Source organism: Anomalospiza imberbis, unplaced genomic scaffold (genome assembly GCF_031753505.1).
Source record: "Anomalospiza imberbis isolate Cuckoo-Finch-1a 21T00152 unplaced genomic scaffold, ASM3175350v1 scaffold_83, whole genome shotgun sequence".
Classification (NCBI taxonomy): Eukaryota; Metazoa; Chordata; class Aves; order Passeriformes; family Viduidae; genus Anomalospiza; species Anomalospiza imberbis.
The window spans coordinates 237,760-255,276 of NW_027100447.1; the positions used below are offsets into that span (position 1 = coordinate 237,760).

Consider the following 17,517-nt stretch of genomic DNA (forward strand, 5'->3'; position numbering starts at 1 on the left):
CCTTCCCAGCGCAGCTGCGTCGGCAGCCCTGGGGCCTCCTTCTGCTGCCCTGAGCCCGCAGAGCAGGGCAGCGTTTGCTGATGGTTTGAGCCGTTCCTAAAGATCCTGTCGGGGTGTCTTAGACACTTGGGGTGAGGGATTCCTTCCAACCTGAGCCACTTTGGGTGGGCTGGGGGTGGTCCCAGGGCAGGGGGCAGTGTGTGCAGGGGCCCTTTGTGACATGGTGCAGCATGGTCACCGTGGCATGGAACGGGACAGCGTGTCCAAGGGCCCTTTGTGACACGGTGTGACATAGGAGCTGGCGGTGACAAGGCCACACCACAGTGCTCGGAGCACGCGACGGGACAGGACGGGACAGAGCGGTGCCGTGAGGAGCCCCCGCACAGCACACTTGTTCGTGTCTGACCCAGAGCTTTTCCGAGGTGCTATTCCTGCAGCTGACCTCGAGGCCAGACCACAGGACTTGGTGACCCGTGGCCTTCCCAAGGCTTCTCTTCTGCAGGTGTCCTCGAGGGCAGACCGTGGGACTTGGTGCCCCAGAGGCATCTCCCATCCCTGCCACCAGTGCCCTCGAGGCCAGACCACAATCCTTGACAGGAGTCTCCTGTCCTTGTGGCAAGGAGCCCTCGAGACCAGAGTGCAGGACTTGCTGTCCTGTCGCCTTCCTGAGGCTTCTCTCTTGAAGGTGCCTTCCAGGCACGACTGCAGGCCTTGCTGACTCGGAGATTTCTGAGACATCTCTCCTGTGAGTCGTCACAAATCCAGTCACTGACATGGAGCAGAGATCCCTGAGAGTGCCCAAGCTGGCCTGGGTGGAGGAAGAGGAAGAAGGCCCTGGAGCTGGCCCAGCACAGGAGACTGAAGAGGTGGTGCGGTTCAAGCCTCTGCAGGAGGGTGAGTGGCAGAGGTGGGCTGCTGGGCTGCAGGGCTGGTGGCTGCAGCCAGCTTGGCCACATCCCATCCCATTGCATCCTATTGCATCCCATTGCATCCCATTGCATCCCATTGCATCCCATTGCATCCCATCCCATCCCATCCCATCCCATCCCATCCCATCCCATCCCATCCCCTGGGGACATGCCCATGGACAGGACGGAATAGGGGCCAGGACAGACACCCCAGAGCCGTGCTCCATCCCTTGGGACATCCCGGGGCTGTTCCTACCTGGGGAGCGCAGGGCTGGGCTGTGTTCTCCGGCCTCGCCCGCAGCCCCTCAGCTCAGGCTGCGCTCGCTCTTTGCCAGATGCAGCCGTGCAGCGCACACAAGAGCAGGAACGCACCCGTGGCCTCTTCCGCAGAACAGCGCAGGTACCTGCAGCCATCCCCACCTGGGCTGGGCCTGCTGTCACTGCTCAGCCGAGCACCGCGCTTGGAGCATTCTGTGCAACATCCCTGGCTTTGAGGGCCATGGCAGTGGGGTGGCAAGGGAAGCACTTCTCTGGGGAAGCTGGGGACATTCCTCCCTCTGGCAGCTTTCCAAGTCTCCCCGTGCCTTCTCCAGGTGCCTGCCATGGTGAGGTACATCCACCAGTGGCTCATGGCCAATCAGTTTGCTGAGCACAGGCTGAACAGGGCCCTGCTGGATCTCACCAAAGAGCAGCCTGCTGACGTAGTAATGACGCTCCTGCGTGTGGCCCCATCCTGTGACAGGTATGGGGCCCACCTGCCCAGAGGGCTCAGGGCTCCCCAGCCCATCAGCCTATACAGCCTGTCCCAGGTGTCTGACCAACAGAGAGTTCCAGGGCCCTCTGGCTGCTCCCTTTGCCAGCCCTGGCACGTCAGCCCCCGAGCCTTCTGCCATGCTTCCTCGCTGGCCCTCAGGGACCTGTCCCCACAGGGCTGGGCTGTCTGGGTGCTGCTGGCGAGGGGCAGTGGGCAGAGGCAGGGCTGGCAGCCAGCTCAGCTCCCCGCTGCCGCCCAGGCCACGGTGCTGTGTCCCAGACTCCTCTGAGACAGAGCTCTGACCCCACAGAGCTGCTTTGACCATGTGGAAGAGCATCATGTGCTCGCCCAGGACTGCGGAGCCGGCGCAGCTGATACTCCTCGATGTGCTGGGGAGCTGGCCAGAGCACAGCACGTGCACCTCCGATGGGGACAAAACGGGTGTCTTTGTCCTGGCTGTGAGTTTCTGACACTGGCCTTTGCTGGCCCCAAGGCCACCTGTCCAGCAGCTCTGCATCCTCCTTCCCCCACTGCATCTCCCTGCCTCAGGCGCTGGGCTGAAACCTGGCCTCGGGGCAGCTTCAGGGCCACCAGGCCCGGTGCTCCCCCTGTGTCTCTCCGGGCCTCTCCCTCCCATGCTCGGGCCCTGCCACACGGACACCTCGGCACTGAGCACTGTCTCGGGCTGCTCTGTCCTTTGCAGGCAACTGTGGTGATGTGGAAGTTCCTCCAGATGCCCTGTGTCCCACATGTAGTGACCGTGTATTTCCCCCGCCTCTTTGTGCATCTGCTCTTCCAAGTGTTCTTCAGCACGTTGGATGTGCCAGCGGAGGTCGATACCTTCTGGAAGGGATGCCAGCAGCAATACGGCCTTGCCACCAACCCCAACAGGTGCTCCATGCCAGTCCTCCTGTCCCTGCCAGGTGCCCAGGGCAGGAGCCAGTGCTCCCAGCGTGACCTGGGCTTTGCTCTGCATGCAGGTTTGCAGTGCGGACCCTGAAGTCCCTGCTCTGCCAAATGCAGCACGAGGATGTGGTGGTGGCAATAGAACGCAAGTGTGGCTGGGACACGCTGCTGTGTGCTGACACCCACCACTATGCCGTGGGTCTGCTGGCCAGGTGAGACCTCCTTCTCCCCACTGCCTCTGACATTTGTGCTCAGTGCCCAGGGTGCCCCACACAGTCCCCGTGGTCGTGGGCCAGAGGGCCTTGTCACCGAGGAACAGCCAAGCCGACTGGAAAAGGCTGGGAGAGGAGGGGGCCCACAAGGAGCCACCTCCCAAATAGCCCAGGGCCCTTACAGGATGCTGGGGAAAGGCCAGACCTCTGTGAGTCAGTCCTGGGAGAGGTTTGTCCCCCGGCCCAAAGTCTTGGTTTCTTTTTCTCCTGCCAGGGAGATGTCCTGTGTCTCCATCCCCTTGTGCTCAAGGATCGCTCGCGACCTGCTCCGGCTGCTCAGCACACAGGAGCCACGCTGGGAACTGCCCGCCCTGGCGTTCCTTGTGGAGGTGAGCCTGATGGCCAGCGCTGCCTCGCTCAGCTGCCTCCCAGCTCTCTGCCCTCTCGTAGCCGCAACTGCCTGGGACGGTGCCCGCGCCCTGCGCTGCTGCCTGGGCCCAGCCCTGTGCTGTTCCGGGCTCTTGCCGGCCAGGTCCCCTGTCACTGCCCTGTGCCTTTCAGGTTCTTGAGTGCCTGAACTTGAGTGAACGCGGTGCTAAGAGAATCCTGCAAATCTTGTCAAGGCACCTGCGGAGCGAGTGCAGGGAGAGGCGTCGCCTGGCGCTCAGGGCCCTTCTTGTGCTCATCGATGATCCCTTGATGGTGAGAAGGGGGCAGCGGCTGAGGCTGCGCTTGGGAATGCAGTCGCTTGGGCTTGGCTGGGCTTTGGGCGCTGGGGCAGCTGCTCCCAGCTCTCCTGCCTCCTGGTTCAACTGCCCAAGTGCTTCGGAACAGCCCTTTGGCCCCTAGGCCCTGCGGCAGCAGGATGGCGTTTCACAAACTTGTGTTCTGCACAGAGCGAAAAAATGTGGAGCCTGACTGAAAGTCTTGTGGAGCTCCTGTGGGACGCAGATGGAGAGATAGTCAGCATGACAGTCAGGCTCCTCAGCTTTATCTTCTGGGACAAGGCCATGCTGATACCCAGCCCCATCGCACTGCAGCTGGTTGAGGCGCTCCTGCCACTCTTTGACCACGTAAGGCTCGCTGCCCCCAGCCACGGCCACTGACTGCTGCCTGGACACTTTGTGCCCTGTGGATTTGCAGGCCTGAGCCAAGCTGAGCCCCGTGCAGCCGATGCTGAGGTCTTTTTTTCTTCCTTTCATACAGGACAATAGCCATGTGCAGCTGCTCTCCATACTGCTCTTCCAAACATTGGTGTCTCTTCCACTGGAAAAGGAAGAAAAGGCCCTGAAGACACACGTGCGCCAGAGCCTGCTGCCACTCTTCTTCCACTGCCATGATGAGAATCAGCATGTGGCACAGGTGAGGACTCATGGGCTGCTGCTGTCCCCCTGGGAGGGGGCTCAGCTGCCTCCTGCCCTAGCGCCTCGTGGGCTGCAGCCTCCTCCAGGCCTTGGCACAGGGACACAGGGACACAGGGACACAGGTCCTGCGCCCTGGGCTGTGGGGCCATCTCCGCATCTCTGCTGCTCTCCAGGTTTCTCAGGAAACGCTGCTTTGTGTGGCTGAGTTCCTGAAGAGGAGGGATCTTCAAAAACTGGTGAAGAACAAGAAGCTGTGGAAGTTCACTGAGTGCCTGGTAAGGACGGCCTGGAAGTGCCAGCCTCAGGCTGGAGAAGCCCCCTGAGCGCGGTGCTCAGTGTGTGGGCTGGCAGCTGTGCCCCTGCCCGCTGCTGCACCCAGAGGCTGCGCGGGCTCTTCTCCAGGCTCCCGTGGGCCCGAGCCGGGGCCGATGGAGCCCCGGCCCGGCGGGGCCGCGGGGCGGGGCGGCGCCGCGGCTCCCGGGGCAGCAGCCGCCCCTCTGCCCCCTCCAGAGCCCGGCGCCCGCGGCTGCTGGCCGCGCCTCAGGGCTGTGCGGGCAGGGGAGGCCGGGGCTGGGCGCAGGGAGCGCCCGGCACAGGGGCTGAGCCCGCGCCAACCCTTCCCTCCTGCCGCTCTCTGCAGCTGGCCGACGACAGGAGCCGAGCGGCCGAGCACCTGCGCCGGGCCCTGCAGTACCTGGACAGCCCGCAGCAGTCCCTGCGAGAGGAGGCCATCAGGTTCATCGGTGAGCCGTGAGCCCGGGCTCCCCTTCCCTCCCCGCCCCGCCGCAGCTCGGCCCCAGCCCCGGCTGCTGCCCCGGCAGCGCCATCCGGGCCCGGCGCCGTGGAGCCCCGCCTGGCCTCGGCGCTGCTGCCGCCCTCTCGCAGCCGTGCCCTGGGCCGGCAGCGTGCGGCAAGGGCCCGGGCTGAGCCCTGCCGGGCCACCAGGGCTTGTGGCCACAGGGCTGGCAGCGCCGCTGGCAGGGAGCTGTGCCGCTGGGCCGTGACAGGCTCTGTGTTCACAGGGATGGCCGGGCAGCACCTCAGGGGGAAGAAGGAAGAGCTCCAGCTCATCTGTGAGGGTGAGTGAGGGCAGCGGGCTGTCAGCGGGGGCTGGCGGGGGAGCTGCAAGCCCTGCCCCGGCTGCCGAGGGCTCTGCTCCCTGTGCGGACGAGGGGCGGTGTGGGCAGAGCACACAGAGACGTCAGGGCCACCTGGGGGATTCGTGGCCAGCAGCTTCGGGCTGATCCTGTTGGTCCCTGCTCCCTGCTGGCCATGGCTAGAGCCGGCTGGCACGGCCCTGGAACAGGGGTCTCCTCGGGTCCCCTCAGATCCGGGAACTGACCATGGCTCTGTTCCTCTCTCTTTCAGCCCTTGAAGGCATGGCAGATGACATCAGCGTCGCCGTCGGAAGCCTGGCAATTCAAACACTGTACGTCCTCCAGGCAGTAGAGAGAGCTCGATATTCCATCTTCGACAGCCTGCGTGATCAGCTCCACAGGGCATGGAGGACACGGCCTCGTCTGTCAGGGCTCGGCTGGCTGCACTGCTGGAGCTCTGCAGAGAGCTGATCCCAGAAGCTCTGTCTGCTGGGGCCACCTGAGCCAGAAGCAATGTTTGATTTGTTCAACATTGTTCTTTCCTTATTTTCCTTTTTCCTTAGCATATAAATGTAGGATATGTTGTAATAGACAGACTCCCAGGATCTTTCATTTGCTGCCCAGGGTCTGCAGAGCACAGGGGTAGAGGGGAAAACGGGTCCTTGTGCTCAGCAAGCGGCCCAGGCCAGCAGTGGGGAAGGGAAAAGTAGCCCCTTGGCCTTTGCTGGTTCTGCTGAAGCCTTTGTGCTGGCGACAGAGTGGCTGTGCAGGGCCGGAGCTGCGGGGATCCCTGTCAGACCGGTGCCTGGAGATGGCCACAAGTCCTCTCCCAGCCAGGAAGCGCCATCTGTGTCCTCCTGCCCGTGTGTTGCTGGCTGCACACCCGGGCAATGTGTAGATGCAATGATTTCTGTTGCACGTCCTGACCAGTATAAAGTAACGCCTTTGATTCTCTAACCCTGAATTTGCTGTTGGAGATGTTTCATTTTCACACAGTTTCAGTGACAAAGGGACCCCCCCGACTGAAGATGGGATCCTCAAAGCTCACCCCCCCTCCCAGATGGGAGGAGAAAACAGCCTTGGCCCTTTGCTGGAGGGGGGCACCCAGTAATCAGTGGAGGCTCCAAAATCAGCCCCCAGTCCCCTCCCCACTTCTAAAGACATAGAACACGTTTTCCCCCAGCCCTCCTGTATCCCCTCTCATTCCAAAATGCTCCCACACCCCCAAGATGCCCTGAAGCTCCCCCAGCCACTATAGTCCCTGCAAAGCCCCCCGAGAAATTGCCCCGGACCCCCTGATACGCCTTCCCACTTCCAAACACATAGAGCCAGTCATGACACAGCTCTCCAAAACCCTCCAACCTCCCCTTTCCCCAAATTCCCCCAGCACTTCCAGATCCTCCAGGCCCCTTGGCCCTGTAGCCTCTTGAAAATCCCACCAGCCCACCCTAGGATGCCCCGAGCCCCCCCTGCACCTCCAGACACGTAGAGCCAGTCATCCAGCAGTGCAGCTGCATGGCTGAGGGGGCTGCAGGGGCTGTTTTGGGGGTGCAGCTGCTGCCAGCCTCCCCTGCAAAGGCTGAAGCTCCTCAGGTCTTTGGTCAGGATGCCCTGGCCAGCTCCCACCTGAAGACCACCAGCGTGTCCCCTCAGGCCATGGCCGTGTGTGAGTGAAATTGCAGGGGGGCAGGGGGGAGAATAAGGGTTTGTTTGAGGTCAGGGAATGTGATATGGGGCTTGGGGGGGCTTTGGGGAAGTTATGGGCAGCTGGGGTGGGGTCTGGGGGAGTTACAGGCAGCTGCGGGGTTGAAACAGGGATTGGGAGGTCTCTGGGGCGTTTCCAGGGGCTGACAGGAGGGTTTGGGGGAGCTCTGGCGATGTTCCGGAAGTCTGGGGGACGTGACATGGGAGTTTGGGCTTTAAATCTGCCCTGGGTGAAGAACTTAATATTTATAATCCTGTTAGAAATGAACAGGCTTTTTGACACAATTAAATGGGGACAAAGTCTTCAAAGCAAAAAGAAACTTTGTTGCTATTTGGCACCAAAGGAGTACACAGAAGCTTGATGAGTTCAAGAGAGAAAAAGAGTTAATTTTATTTCTGACTTTGCAATATATAGAATTCTAAAAGTGGCAGTAGATTGGAGGATGAAATTGCCACTTCTGTAACCACACTGGTCAAACTAACAGTCTATTAATTTTCTCCTCCCACAAAGAAGAATGTAAAACAATCATTATTTGCATGAACAGTGCATGAGAACTTTAGTAGAAATATGTAAACATTATCAGAAGGCTAAGAAAGTTTTATGAGAACTTTAAAACTTTCAAAAGAACTATAAAAGAAAACGTAACACTTTTAAAAATGAGGGCAACAACTGTTCATTCATACCGATTCAGCCGAGCCGAATTTGCATGTCCCTCCCGAGAGCAGAATACACACACCTTCCAACAAAGTGGAAAATTTTCGGGCATTTCCCGGCTGGGGCAGTCCCTGTCCCCTTTCCCATTGGCTCGGTACTGGGGCACTTCCATTCTCTCCTGACCACCTGCTTTTCTGTCTACTCCCCCATCATCTGAATTCCTTTTTAGTCAGGGCTTCAACCCTGCCCCTCTCCAGCAACACCCAACAAACCAACCAGAACATATCCAAACCACAAACAACAACACATAGAACCAACAGCTTTCATTCTTTAGCTGAATAATCTTTTGGCTTCAGCAAAATGTCACCTCGTCTCTCACAATCCTATAAAGTCTTTGTTCTTCTTCCCTAAGTTCAGGAGTTTAGCATGGCCTTGGCTGAGGAGCAGTCCATGTCAATCAGTAAAGCTCACTAAAAATATCAATTGATTTAGCTAGTTGAAATGATCGTGGATCGTGTGTTTTATAGAGGGCACGTAATGAGGGGGACATGATGGGCAGATCGGGAAGTCCCGAGTACCTTCCAAGTAGCTCAGCCAAGGGGGAAAGGGAATGAAAGATAATGCAGCCGGGAAAGAAGAAAAGAAGGCTACTTGATCCAAGTGATTGGGAGACTGCGTTGGACACACGCCTGATGCACGCTCTCCCTTTATGCCAATCAAGGGACTTTTACAGGACTCCTCTGTCTCCTTTCTGCACACCACCCTCTAGCCACGTAAATTTGACGCTCTGAGAGCTGTCAGACCTTCACCAGAAGCTGTCAGACATTCACCAGGAGCTGTCAGACCTTCAAAGGAGCTCTCCGACCTTCAGCAGAAGCTGTCAGACCTTCACTAGGAGCTGTCACACCTTCACCTGGAGCTGTCACAGCTTCAGCAGGAGCTGTCAGACCTTCACCAAGACCTGTCACACCTCCAGCAGGAGCTGTCACACCTTCACCTGGAGCTGTCACAGCTTCAGCAGGAGCTGTCAGACCTTCACCAGGAGATGTCAGACCTTCACCAGAAGCTATCACACCTTCAGCAGGAGCTCTCTGACCTTCAGGAGGAGCTATCAGACCTAAACAAGACCTGTCAGACCGACAGCAGGAGCTGTCAGAACTTCGGCAGGAGCTGTCTAAACTTCACTAGGAGTTGTCCCACCTTCACCAGGAGCTGTCACACCTTCAGCAGGAGCTGTCAGATTATCAGAAGGAGCTGTCAGACCTCCAGCAGGAGCTGTCACACCTTCAGCAGGAGCTGTCAAACATTCACCTGGAGATGTCACACTTTCACCAGGAGCTGTCACACCTTCAGCAGGAGCTGTCGAACATTCACCAGGAGGTGTCAGACCTTCAGCAGGAGCTGTCAGACCTTCACCAGGAGTTTTCACATGTTCACCAGGAGCTGTCAGAACTTCACCAGGAGCTGTCACACCTTCACCAGAAGCTGCCAGACCTTCAGAACGAGCTGTCACACTTTCAGCAGGACCTGTCACACCTTAACCAGGAGCTGTCACACCTTCACTAGGAGCTGTCACAAATTCAGCAGGAGCTGTCAGACCTTCAGTAGGAGCTGTCAGACCTTCAGCAGGAGTTGTCAGACCTTTGGCAGGAATGGTCAGAATTTAGGAGGAGCTGTCAGACCTTCACCAGGAGCTGTCACACCTTCACCAGAAGCTGCCAGACCTTCAAGAGGAGCTTTCAGTCTTTCACCAGGAGCTGTCACACCTTCAGAAAGAGCTGTCAGACCTTCAGCAGGAGCTGCCAGACCTTCAGTAGGAGCTGTCAGACCTTCACCAGGAGCTGTCAGACCACCAGGATGAGCCGTCACACCTTCAGAAGGAGCTGTCACAGCTTCAGCAAGAGCTGTCAGACCTCCAGCAGGAGCTGTCAGATTTTTACCAGAAGCTGTCCGACCTTCACTAGGAGGTTTCATAACTTCACCAGGAGCTGTCAGACCTTCACTAGGAGCTGTCAGACCTTCACCAGGAAGTGTCACACCTTCAGCAGAAGCTGTCAGACCTTCACTAGGAGCTGTCAGACCTTTGGCAGGAGCTGAAAGACCTTAACCAGGCTCATACTGGGAGTGACTGGTCTCATACCGGGTGTAGCCACTCCCGAACTCAAGACCCCATGATGTCCCCCTAAGGCCCGCCACGGCTGATCTTTGGAGCCCTGCCAGCTCCAAATATCCCCCGCAAAAAACCCCACACCCAGGCAGCCCCAGGATATTTGGGCCGAGCTCCCCCTCCCCGGACACCTGCGGGATGGGGGCGATGCTCCCGGGGTGCTGCGAGCTCAGGCAGCGCCAGGGCCACGCGATTCCTTCTCTCCTCTCCTCCGGCTGCTCCCTGCTGCCGCTGCGCCTCTTCCTCCCTCCCTCCTCCTCCTCCCCCGCTCCGGGATCCTGAACCATGAGGGGAAAGGAGCGAGGAAAGGGCGGAACCGTGAGGGGAAAGGGGGCGAGGAAAGAGCGGAACCGTGAGGGGAAAGGAGTGGGGCCAAGGGGACGCGCTGTCCTAAAAAAGCCCGGTTTGGTTTAAAATCACCCAAAAGGGCATCAAATGCAACCTACATCCACATGGTTCGGCCTGACATCAGCCAAATGGGATTAAAAGTATCCAAAGGGCTCTAAAATCCAAACAATGGGGTCTAAAATTGCCTCAAATGTTTTAAAAGACACATGAAATGGCTTAAAATCACCCTTAAATCCCTCAAATGAAGTTAAAATACACCCTGAAAGTACCTGCTTTGGCCTAAAATCAACTTAATGGCTTGGTTTGACCTAAAATTGCCCAAAGAAGCAAAAAAAAACTACTTAAATGGACCATAAATCACAAAAAAGGGACCTAAAATCATGCACACAAGATTAAGATTCACCCATATGGACCTAAAATCACCCAAAGGGATCTGAAATCCCCCCTAAACCCCACCAGATTCGGCCTCAAATCAGCCATAGGGGCTGAAAATCCACCTGAAAAGGCTCGGGATCCCCGCAAGGGATCTGAAGCCCACCCTAAACCTGCCCGGTTCGGCCCAAAATCCCCCAAAGGGGCCGAGCCCGAGATCAGCTCCGGGGTCGCTCCGGGACCTCCGCGTCTGCTCCGGGCAGTTTTGGCCGCGGCCCCGGATGGGCCTGGGCGGGACCGGGAGGGACCAGGGAGGGCTCGGGAGGGGTTTGGGCATCTGGGGCTTTTTTGGGCTTTGGGGAATTGTGTTGGGAGTTTACAGGGAATTGTTGGGGTTTTTGGGGAGAATTATTGGGTTTGGAGGCAGTTGGGGAATTTTGGGGAGTTTGGATTTTGAGGGGTTTTATTGGTGCTTTGAGGGGGAAGTTGTTTTCCTGGGGGTATTTGGGACTAATTGAAATTTTTTCTGTTTTCTTTTGACTTTTGGAAGGTTTTACTGGGATTTTGTGGGGATTTTGTGGGATCCTCTGGAATTATTTCTGTGTTCTCTTGGAATGTTTAGGGGATTTGGAGGCATTTTATTGGAATTGTGGGGGCATTTAGTGGGATTCTTTGGGGATTTGGGTTTTTTAGGAATTTTAGCGGGGATTTTGCGTGGGTTTTGTGGGTTTTTTTGGGTGTTGCCAAGATTTCTTTGGGTCTCCTGAGGATTCTGTGGGGCTTGTTGTGGTTTTGGAGACATTTTTGGGGGGGGATTTGTGGGGTTTAATTGGGATTTTGTGGGCTTTTATTGGGATTCGAGGGTGTTCTAATGGGAATTTGTGAAATTTAATTGTGATTTCATGGGGTTTATTGAGACTTTCAGGGGTTTAAAGGAGACTTTGGTGCCTCTCAGCCCTTCCTTACACCCTGGGACAACTCCAAAGCCCCCCAAAATTCCACTAAAACACCCCAGAAATCCCCCCAGAATCCCAATAAAACCCTCCAAAATCCCAAAGAATCCAACAAAATCACAGTGAAACCCACTGTGAAAATTAAAAAAAAACTCCCAAAAATTTCAGTAAACCCCCCCAAAAAAAACCCACAAAACCCTAAAAAAATAATCGAAATCCTCAATTCCACAAAACCCTGCAAAGTCCCATAACCCCACAAAGCCAGTAATTCTCTCTAAAATCCAGTAATTCCCCCTAAGCTACCAACAAAATCCCCCAACGCCCAAAAATGCTGCCAAAATCCCCCCAAAATCCCCCCAGAGCCCCCAGACTCACCGGGGGCCGTCCTGGATCAGGGGGCACCAGCCAGTGGAACAGGAGCCACTTCAGGGGGCCCGCGGAGCTTTTTGGGGAGCGGGCACCATGGGAGACCCCCCAAAAATGGGGGAGGGGAACCCCTGTGGCACCCCCTCCCCAGAAAGCCCTCTCCCCCGGTTCAGGAATAGCCAAATTCAAGAAAATGTAAACCAGGCTTGACTTTCCAGAAATTATTTTTGGCCGGGTTTAGCTGCACCCTCCAGGCTCAGGATCACCGGTGTATTTGCAGGTTTTGCTCTGCATCATCAGCCTGCCCAGACTCTGCTCGGTGTTTCACAAATGGAGAAGACAATGGATATTGTGCCAAGCTTCCTTGCAAACAGCAACACCTGCATCAGCATGACAGAAAAGAAGGGAAAAAAAAAAAAGAAAATATTCACCGGTTAGAACAGAGCCAGTGTCCCACCATCTTCCCCTCCACTGTTATTATAGAGGCAAACCTGGGCCTAAAGCTTCCACCTCTCAGTTCCTGATGCTGTTTGACTTCAGCCTTGACTCCCCCTGATCTACCTGACTGCCGTCCAAGTGGGGCTGGGGATGCTCAGCCTGGAAAGAGGAGACACTGGGGAGGCCTCAGTGCAGCTCTGCAGGACTGGAAGGGTCCCACAGGAAAGATGGGGACAGTGTTCAGCCGGGCCCGTGGCAACAGGACAAGGGGGGATGGCTTTCAACTGCAGGAGGCTGATTGAAGTTGGATCTGAGGGAGCTGCTCTTTTACACGGAGGCTGCTGAGGCACTGGCCCAGGCTGTGGATGCCCCATCCTTGGCAACAGGGCTGTGAGCAGCATGGGCTGGGGAAGATTGCTCAGCTTGGAACAAGATGCTCTTTAGATCCACTGTGATGTCACAGATGTGATGTTCCAGCAGGAACTTCCAGCGTCCAGCAAAGAGCACAACACAACCACTGGCCCTTGTGTCAGCCCACCCTGTGCCAGCCCTCGTGCCAGCTCACCCTTCACCATGTTCCCTGTCACTCTTCTCGTCACCTGCGCCCTGATACTCCCATCAGTCCTGAAAGCTCTCTGTTGCCTGGATTTTGTCATCCGTCCCTGCAGGATGCTCACATTTGTCCTGAGGAAGGTACGGTGCCATTCCATGGAGGTGGACACCCCCCAGCTGCCCGGCTGGGCTGGAGTTCTGTGGGGATGGGGTGGGACAGGGACCCCACTCTGAGGTGTTGCTACCTCTGCAGGCTGTCACCGAGAGAGAGGACGAGATGGAGGTGGACATGCAGGCTGATAGAGAGGAGGACATGGAAGTGGATGGAGAAGAGAGTGGAGACAATGCGATGGAGGTGGACATGGAGATTGATACAGAGGAGAAGATGGAAGTGGATGGAGAAGAGAGTGGAGAGGAAGAGATGGAGGTGGACATGCAGATGGATACAGAGGAGGAGATGGAAGTGGATGGAGAAGAGACTGGAGAGGAAGAGATGGAGGTGGACATGGAGATTGATACAGAGGAGGAGATGGAAGTGGATGGAGAGGAGACTGGAGAGGAAGAGATGGAGGTGGACATGCAGATGGATAGGGAGGAGGAGATGGAAGTGGATGGAGAAGAGACTGGTGAAGAAGAGATGGAGGTAGATGTGGAAGAGGAGATGGACGTGGAAATGGAAGAGTACCTTGAGGACATGGACATTGATGAGAAAGATGAGGAAGAGGCCATGATCTTGGGATGAAGAGCAATACCAGCAGCAGGACAGGCATGTGGTCCCCACAGGCAGAGAGGGTCCCCTGCTGCCAGGCTGGGACTGGGCTGGGTGGTCCCTGCTCAGGGATGTGGGACCCGGTGCATTGGGTTCTGGTGGCCATCCCCAGCCTGTGCTGCGCTTGCTGGGCCAGCCTGGGGGCACATGGAAGAGCCCTCTCTGCCTGATTGGAGTGACTGTGCCTCTTGCTTTTCCTCAAGGACCGATGGAGATCCCGGACAGAGATGCCACCCTTTTGTACATACGTTGTAGAGTTTGTTGTTGTCTTTAGGCTATAGGTTTTAGGGCTTCTTTTTGTCTTCTGTAAATACGTTTCATAGACTTTTGTTAGATATGTTCTTGGGTATATATGTTCCATAGATAGTTGTTGTTACAAATATTCTTACAATGTAAATGTGTTCTGTGTTTTCTTTGCTGTTTTTCTGAAAATAAACAAGCTTTATTTTTCACACCCCAGTTCTCTTTCCATTTGCTTCAGGCACAGGTAGCATTTGCAAAGTTGTGGTTTCCGCTTGCTCCAGGTTCCCAGGGCTGGAGGTCAGTGGGGGCGCTGGCACAGCCACAAGCTTTTGTTTGGGGGCAATATTGGGAAGGGGGTGGGAGAGGGGGCACAGGGGGAGGTGGGACCCACTGAGGCTCCCCCAGGTCACCCCAGGACCCCCAGGCCCCGTCCCAGCCCCCCCAGTTCCCTCCACAGCCCCGGCTGAGGGGGGCTCAGCCCAGGAGCCGCCGTCATTCGGGGCTCCCCCGAGGGCAGCCGCCAACGGGAGAGCTCCCGGCTCGGAGAGGCCCCAGCAGAGGAGGGGATCTTGTCCCTCCTCGAGTGCCCTGAAGGGTCTTCAGGCCCCTCTGAAGAGGAGTTTTTCTCTTTTTAGGGATGTTTGGGGGGACCTCACCCCTCCAAGGGTGTTTTTTCCTCCCCATTTTCAGGTGTTTGTGGGGCCACAGCCCCACAAGCCCCTTTTCAGGGGTGATCATGACAGCTTTAAGTGACATTTTTCTGGGGGACTCACTCCAAGCCGCTGTAGGGGATGTTTTGCCCCCCAGGGTGGATTTTTGGGGTTTAAGGGCCCCCGCTCTGGTCAGGTCCCACTCTAACTCCCCTGAAGAGGCCAACACCACTCCCGCTGATTCCGGCAGCAGAGCCCGGGGAGGGTTGGGATTCCTGGGAGGATTTAGGGGTACCTGGGAGGGTTTGGGGGTCCCAGGAGGGTTTGGGAGTCCCGAGAGGATCTGGGGGTACCCGGGTGATGCCGATGATGGCGATGGGGACCCCGTGCTGGGTATAAATTTCATGATGAATTCCTGGCGGGGTTTTGTCTATCTCCAGGGTTTTTCGGGTCCTGGTGGATTTTTGGGGGGTTCCCAGGGGGATTTTCAGGATTCCCAAGGGGGGATTGGGCAATCCCAGGGGGAACCCAAGGCTGGTTTGGGGTACCTGCCGGTGACAGAGATGGGGACCCCCTGCCAGGTATGAACCTTCTCAGGGGGGTCTGGGGGGTGCTGGGAGCTCTTGTGGGAATTTGGATGTCCTGGGAGGGTTTGGGGGGTGTCTGTGTGGGGTTTTTGCGGTCTTGAGGAGTTTTTGGAGGGCCCAGAAATGGTTTTGGGGTCCCGGGGAGGTCGGGGTGTCCCGAGGGGTTTGGGGGTTCCCGGGAGAGTTTGGGGATTCCTGGGTGATGCCGGTGATAGAGCTGGGACCCCATGCCAGGTATGAACCTTCTCACTGCGCACGGGCAGCATCAGCGTGTCCAGAGAGATCCTGGGGGACCCGGGGGTCACCCCAAAACCCAGGGGACCCCAAATGCTCAGGGATCCCCCCAAACTCCCCTCTCCGCTGAATCTGCTGCAGGCAGGGGGGCACCAGCACTCGGCCCCCACCCCCCACCATCACAGGGGGCTGTGGAAGAAATCTGGGGGTGCACGGACAGGTCGGGGGGACCCCCAAAGTCCTGGGAAAGGGGGAACACAGGGGAACTCCCAGGAATCCCCACTGGGGGCTAAGGGGAGATCCAGGAGGCATTTGGGCAAGCTTAATTGTGTCACTATCGTCAGGAAAGGGGACTCCAAGGGTCCCCTGTGTCCCCATTCCTTGCAAAAGGTGGGAAAACCCAGGCTGGCTGGGAATAGGGGTCCCGGGTGTCCTCGGTGTTGAGGAAAGGAGGGTCTGGGCGCTAGGAAAGGCAGGAATAGGGGTCCAGGGGGTCTCTGGGTTAAGGAAAAGGGGGCTCTGGGGGTTGGGAGAGGCGGCATGGCCGGGAAAGGGGTGCGGGGGTTGCCGGTGCCGGATAATGGGGTGCGGGGTGGAACCCAGGCCGGGAATGGGGGTGCGAGGGGATGGTGGTGCCCGGGAATGGGGGTTCAGGGGCCCCTCGGTGCTCCGGAATGGGCGACCAAAGAGTCCCGGTGCCGGGGTCCCCCTCACCTCTCGCTGCCCCCCCGGGGCCCCAGGAGCGCCCCCAGCCCCAGCGCTGGAGCCATCGCGCTGCTCCTCCTCACTCCCAGTACGATCCCAGTATGATCCCAGTAGAACTCGGTCACCCAGGAGCCGCTCCCAGTATGATCCCAGAACAGCCCAGGCACTGCCACTCCTGGCATCCCCCCCAGCCCTCTCTGCGTTCCGACCTGTCCCAGCTCCATCCCCACCCCTCCCGCGGCTGCGGGGGCTTCGGGAGCGGGGGAGGAGGAGGAGGGAGGGAGGAAGAGGCGCAGCGGCAGCAGGGAGCAGCCGGAGGAGAGGAGAGGAGAGAAGGAATCGCGTGGCCCTGGCGCTGCCTGAGCTCGCAGCACCCCGGGAGCATCGCCCCCATCCCGCAGGTGCCCGGGGAGGGGGAGCTCGGCCCAAATATCCTGGGGCTCCCTGGGTTTGGGGTTTTTGGCGGGGGGATGTTTGGAGCTGGCAGGGCTCCAAAGCCGAGCCGCAGCTGGCCCTCGGGGAACATCGGGGGGTCTCCGGGAGGTGTTTTTCGGGGGTCATGGTGGGCGGTGAGGGCAGCAGAGCCCCGGCAGGGGGACACCGGTTTCGGGGAGCCCCGGGAGAGCCGCGGCTGCCCTGAGCGGGAGCCCCGAGAGAGGAGAGCCCCAGAAGCCCCAGCGGGGACCCCGAGAGGGGGGGCCCCTGGCAGTGCCGGCACCCCGGCAATGGGGGGTGCTGGGGCTGGAGGGGCGGCATGGCCGGGAAAGGGGTGCGGGGCTCCCGGGGCCGCCAGGGGCTGCTCCCAGCAGGAGCCCAGTTGCTGCCAGTCACTCCCCATTATGATACAATTTGCACGAGCACAGTCCCTGTTGCTCCCACTTTCATCCAGTGTTTTCCCAGTTGCTCCCAGTCACACCCAGTATGGGGGATGATGTGCCTGGTGTGTTCCCAGTCAGTCGCAGACACTCCCAGTATTAGTCCAGTCCTTCCCAGTATGGTCTAGAGATGAGACCAGTGTGCTCCCAGTCACTGCCAGTATGAACCAGTTGTGCCCCACATGGTTCCAGTTGCTCCCTTTCACCCTCACTTTTGTTCCAGTCACTCCCAGTCTCTCCCAATGTACCCCAGTTCCTTCCAGCATACTCCCAGTCACTCCCAGTTCCTTCCAGCATGATCCCATTTGTTCACAACCACTCCCACTCAGCCTCAGTGTAGTTGCACTCACTGCCAATATGATCCCTGTCACCTCCAGCATGATCCCAGCTGATCCCAGTATAAGCCCAGTTGTTTCCAGTCACCCCCAGCATGCACCCAGTGACTCCCAGTTCCTCCCAGTTGCTCATAGCATGATCCCAGTTGCTCCCAGTTGCTCCCAGTCAAACTCAGAATGATCCCAGTCGCTCCCAGTGTATCCTATTTGCGCCAGCATGGTCTCAATTGCCCGCTGCAGGCTCCTACTCTGTCCCAGTGTGATCCCAGTATGATCCCAATATGATCCCAGTCTCCTTCAGTGTGACCACAGTCTGCCCCAGC

The 17,517-nt window shown here is 57.8% G+C and overlaps 1 protein-coding gene across 1 annotated transcript; it reads left to right on the forward strand.

Moving 5' to 3' along the window:
* The first annotated feature begins 1,504 nt into the window (after positions 1-1,504).
* On the forward strand, positions 1,505-2,916 carry LOC137467869 (maestro heat-like repeat-containing protein family member 9). The gene is made up of 4 exons (XM_068179287.1): positions 1,505-1,650; positions 1,973-2,120; positions 2,366-2,553; positions 2,643-2,916. The coding sequence occupies exons 1-4, from the start codon at positions 1,511-1,513 to the stop codon at positions 2,782-2,784; spliced, it is 618 nt and encodes a 205-aa protein (XP_068035388.1). The 5' UTR covers positions 1,505-1,510; the 3' UTR covers positions 2,785-2,916.
* The last annotated feature ends 14,601 nt before the right edge of the window (positions 2,917-17,517 follow it).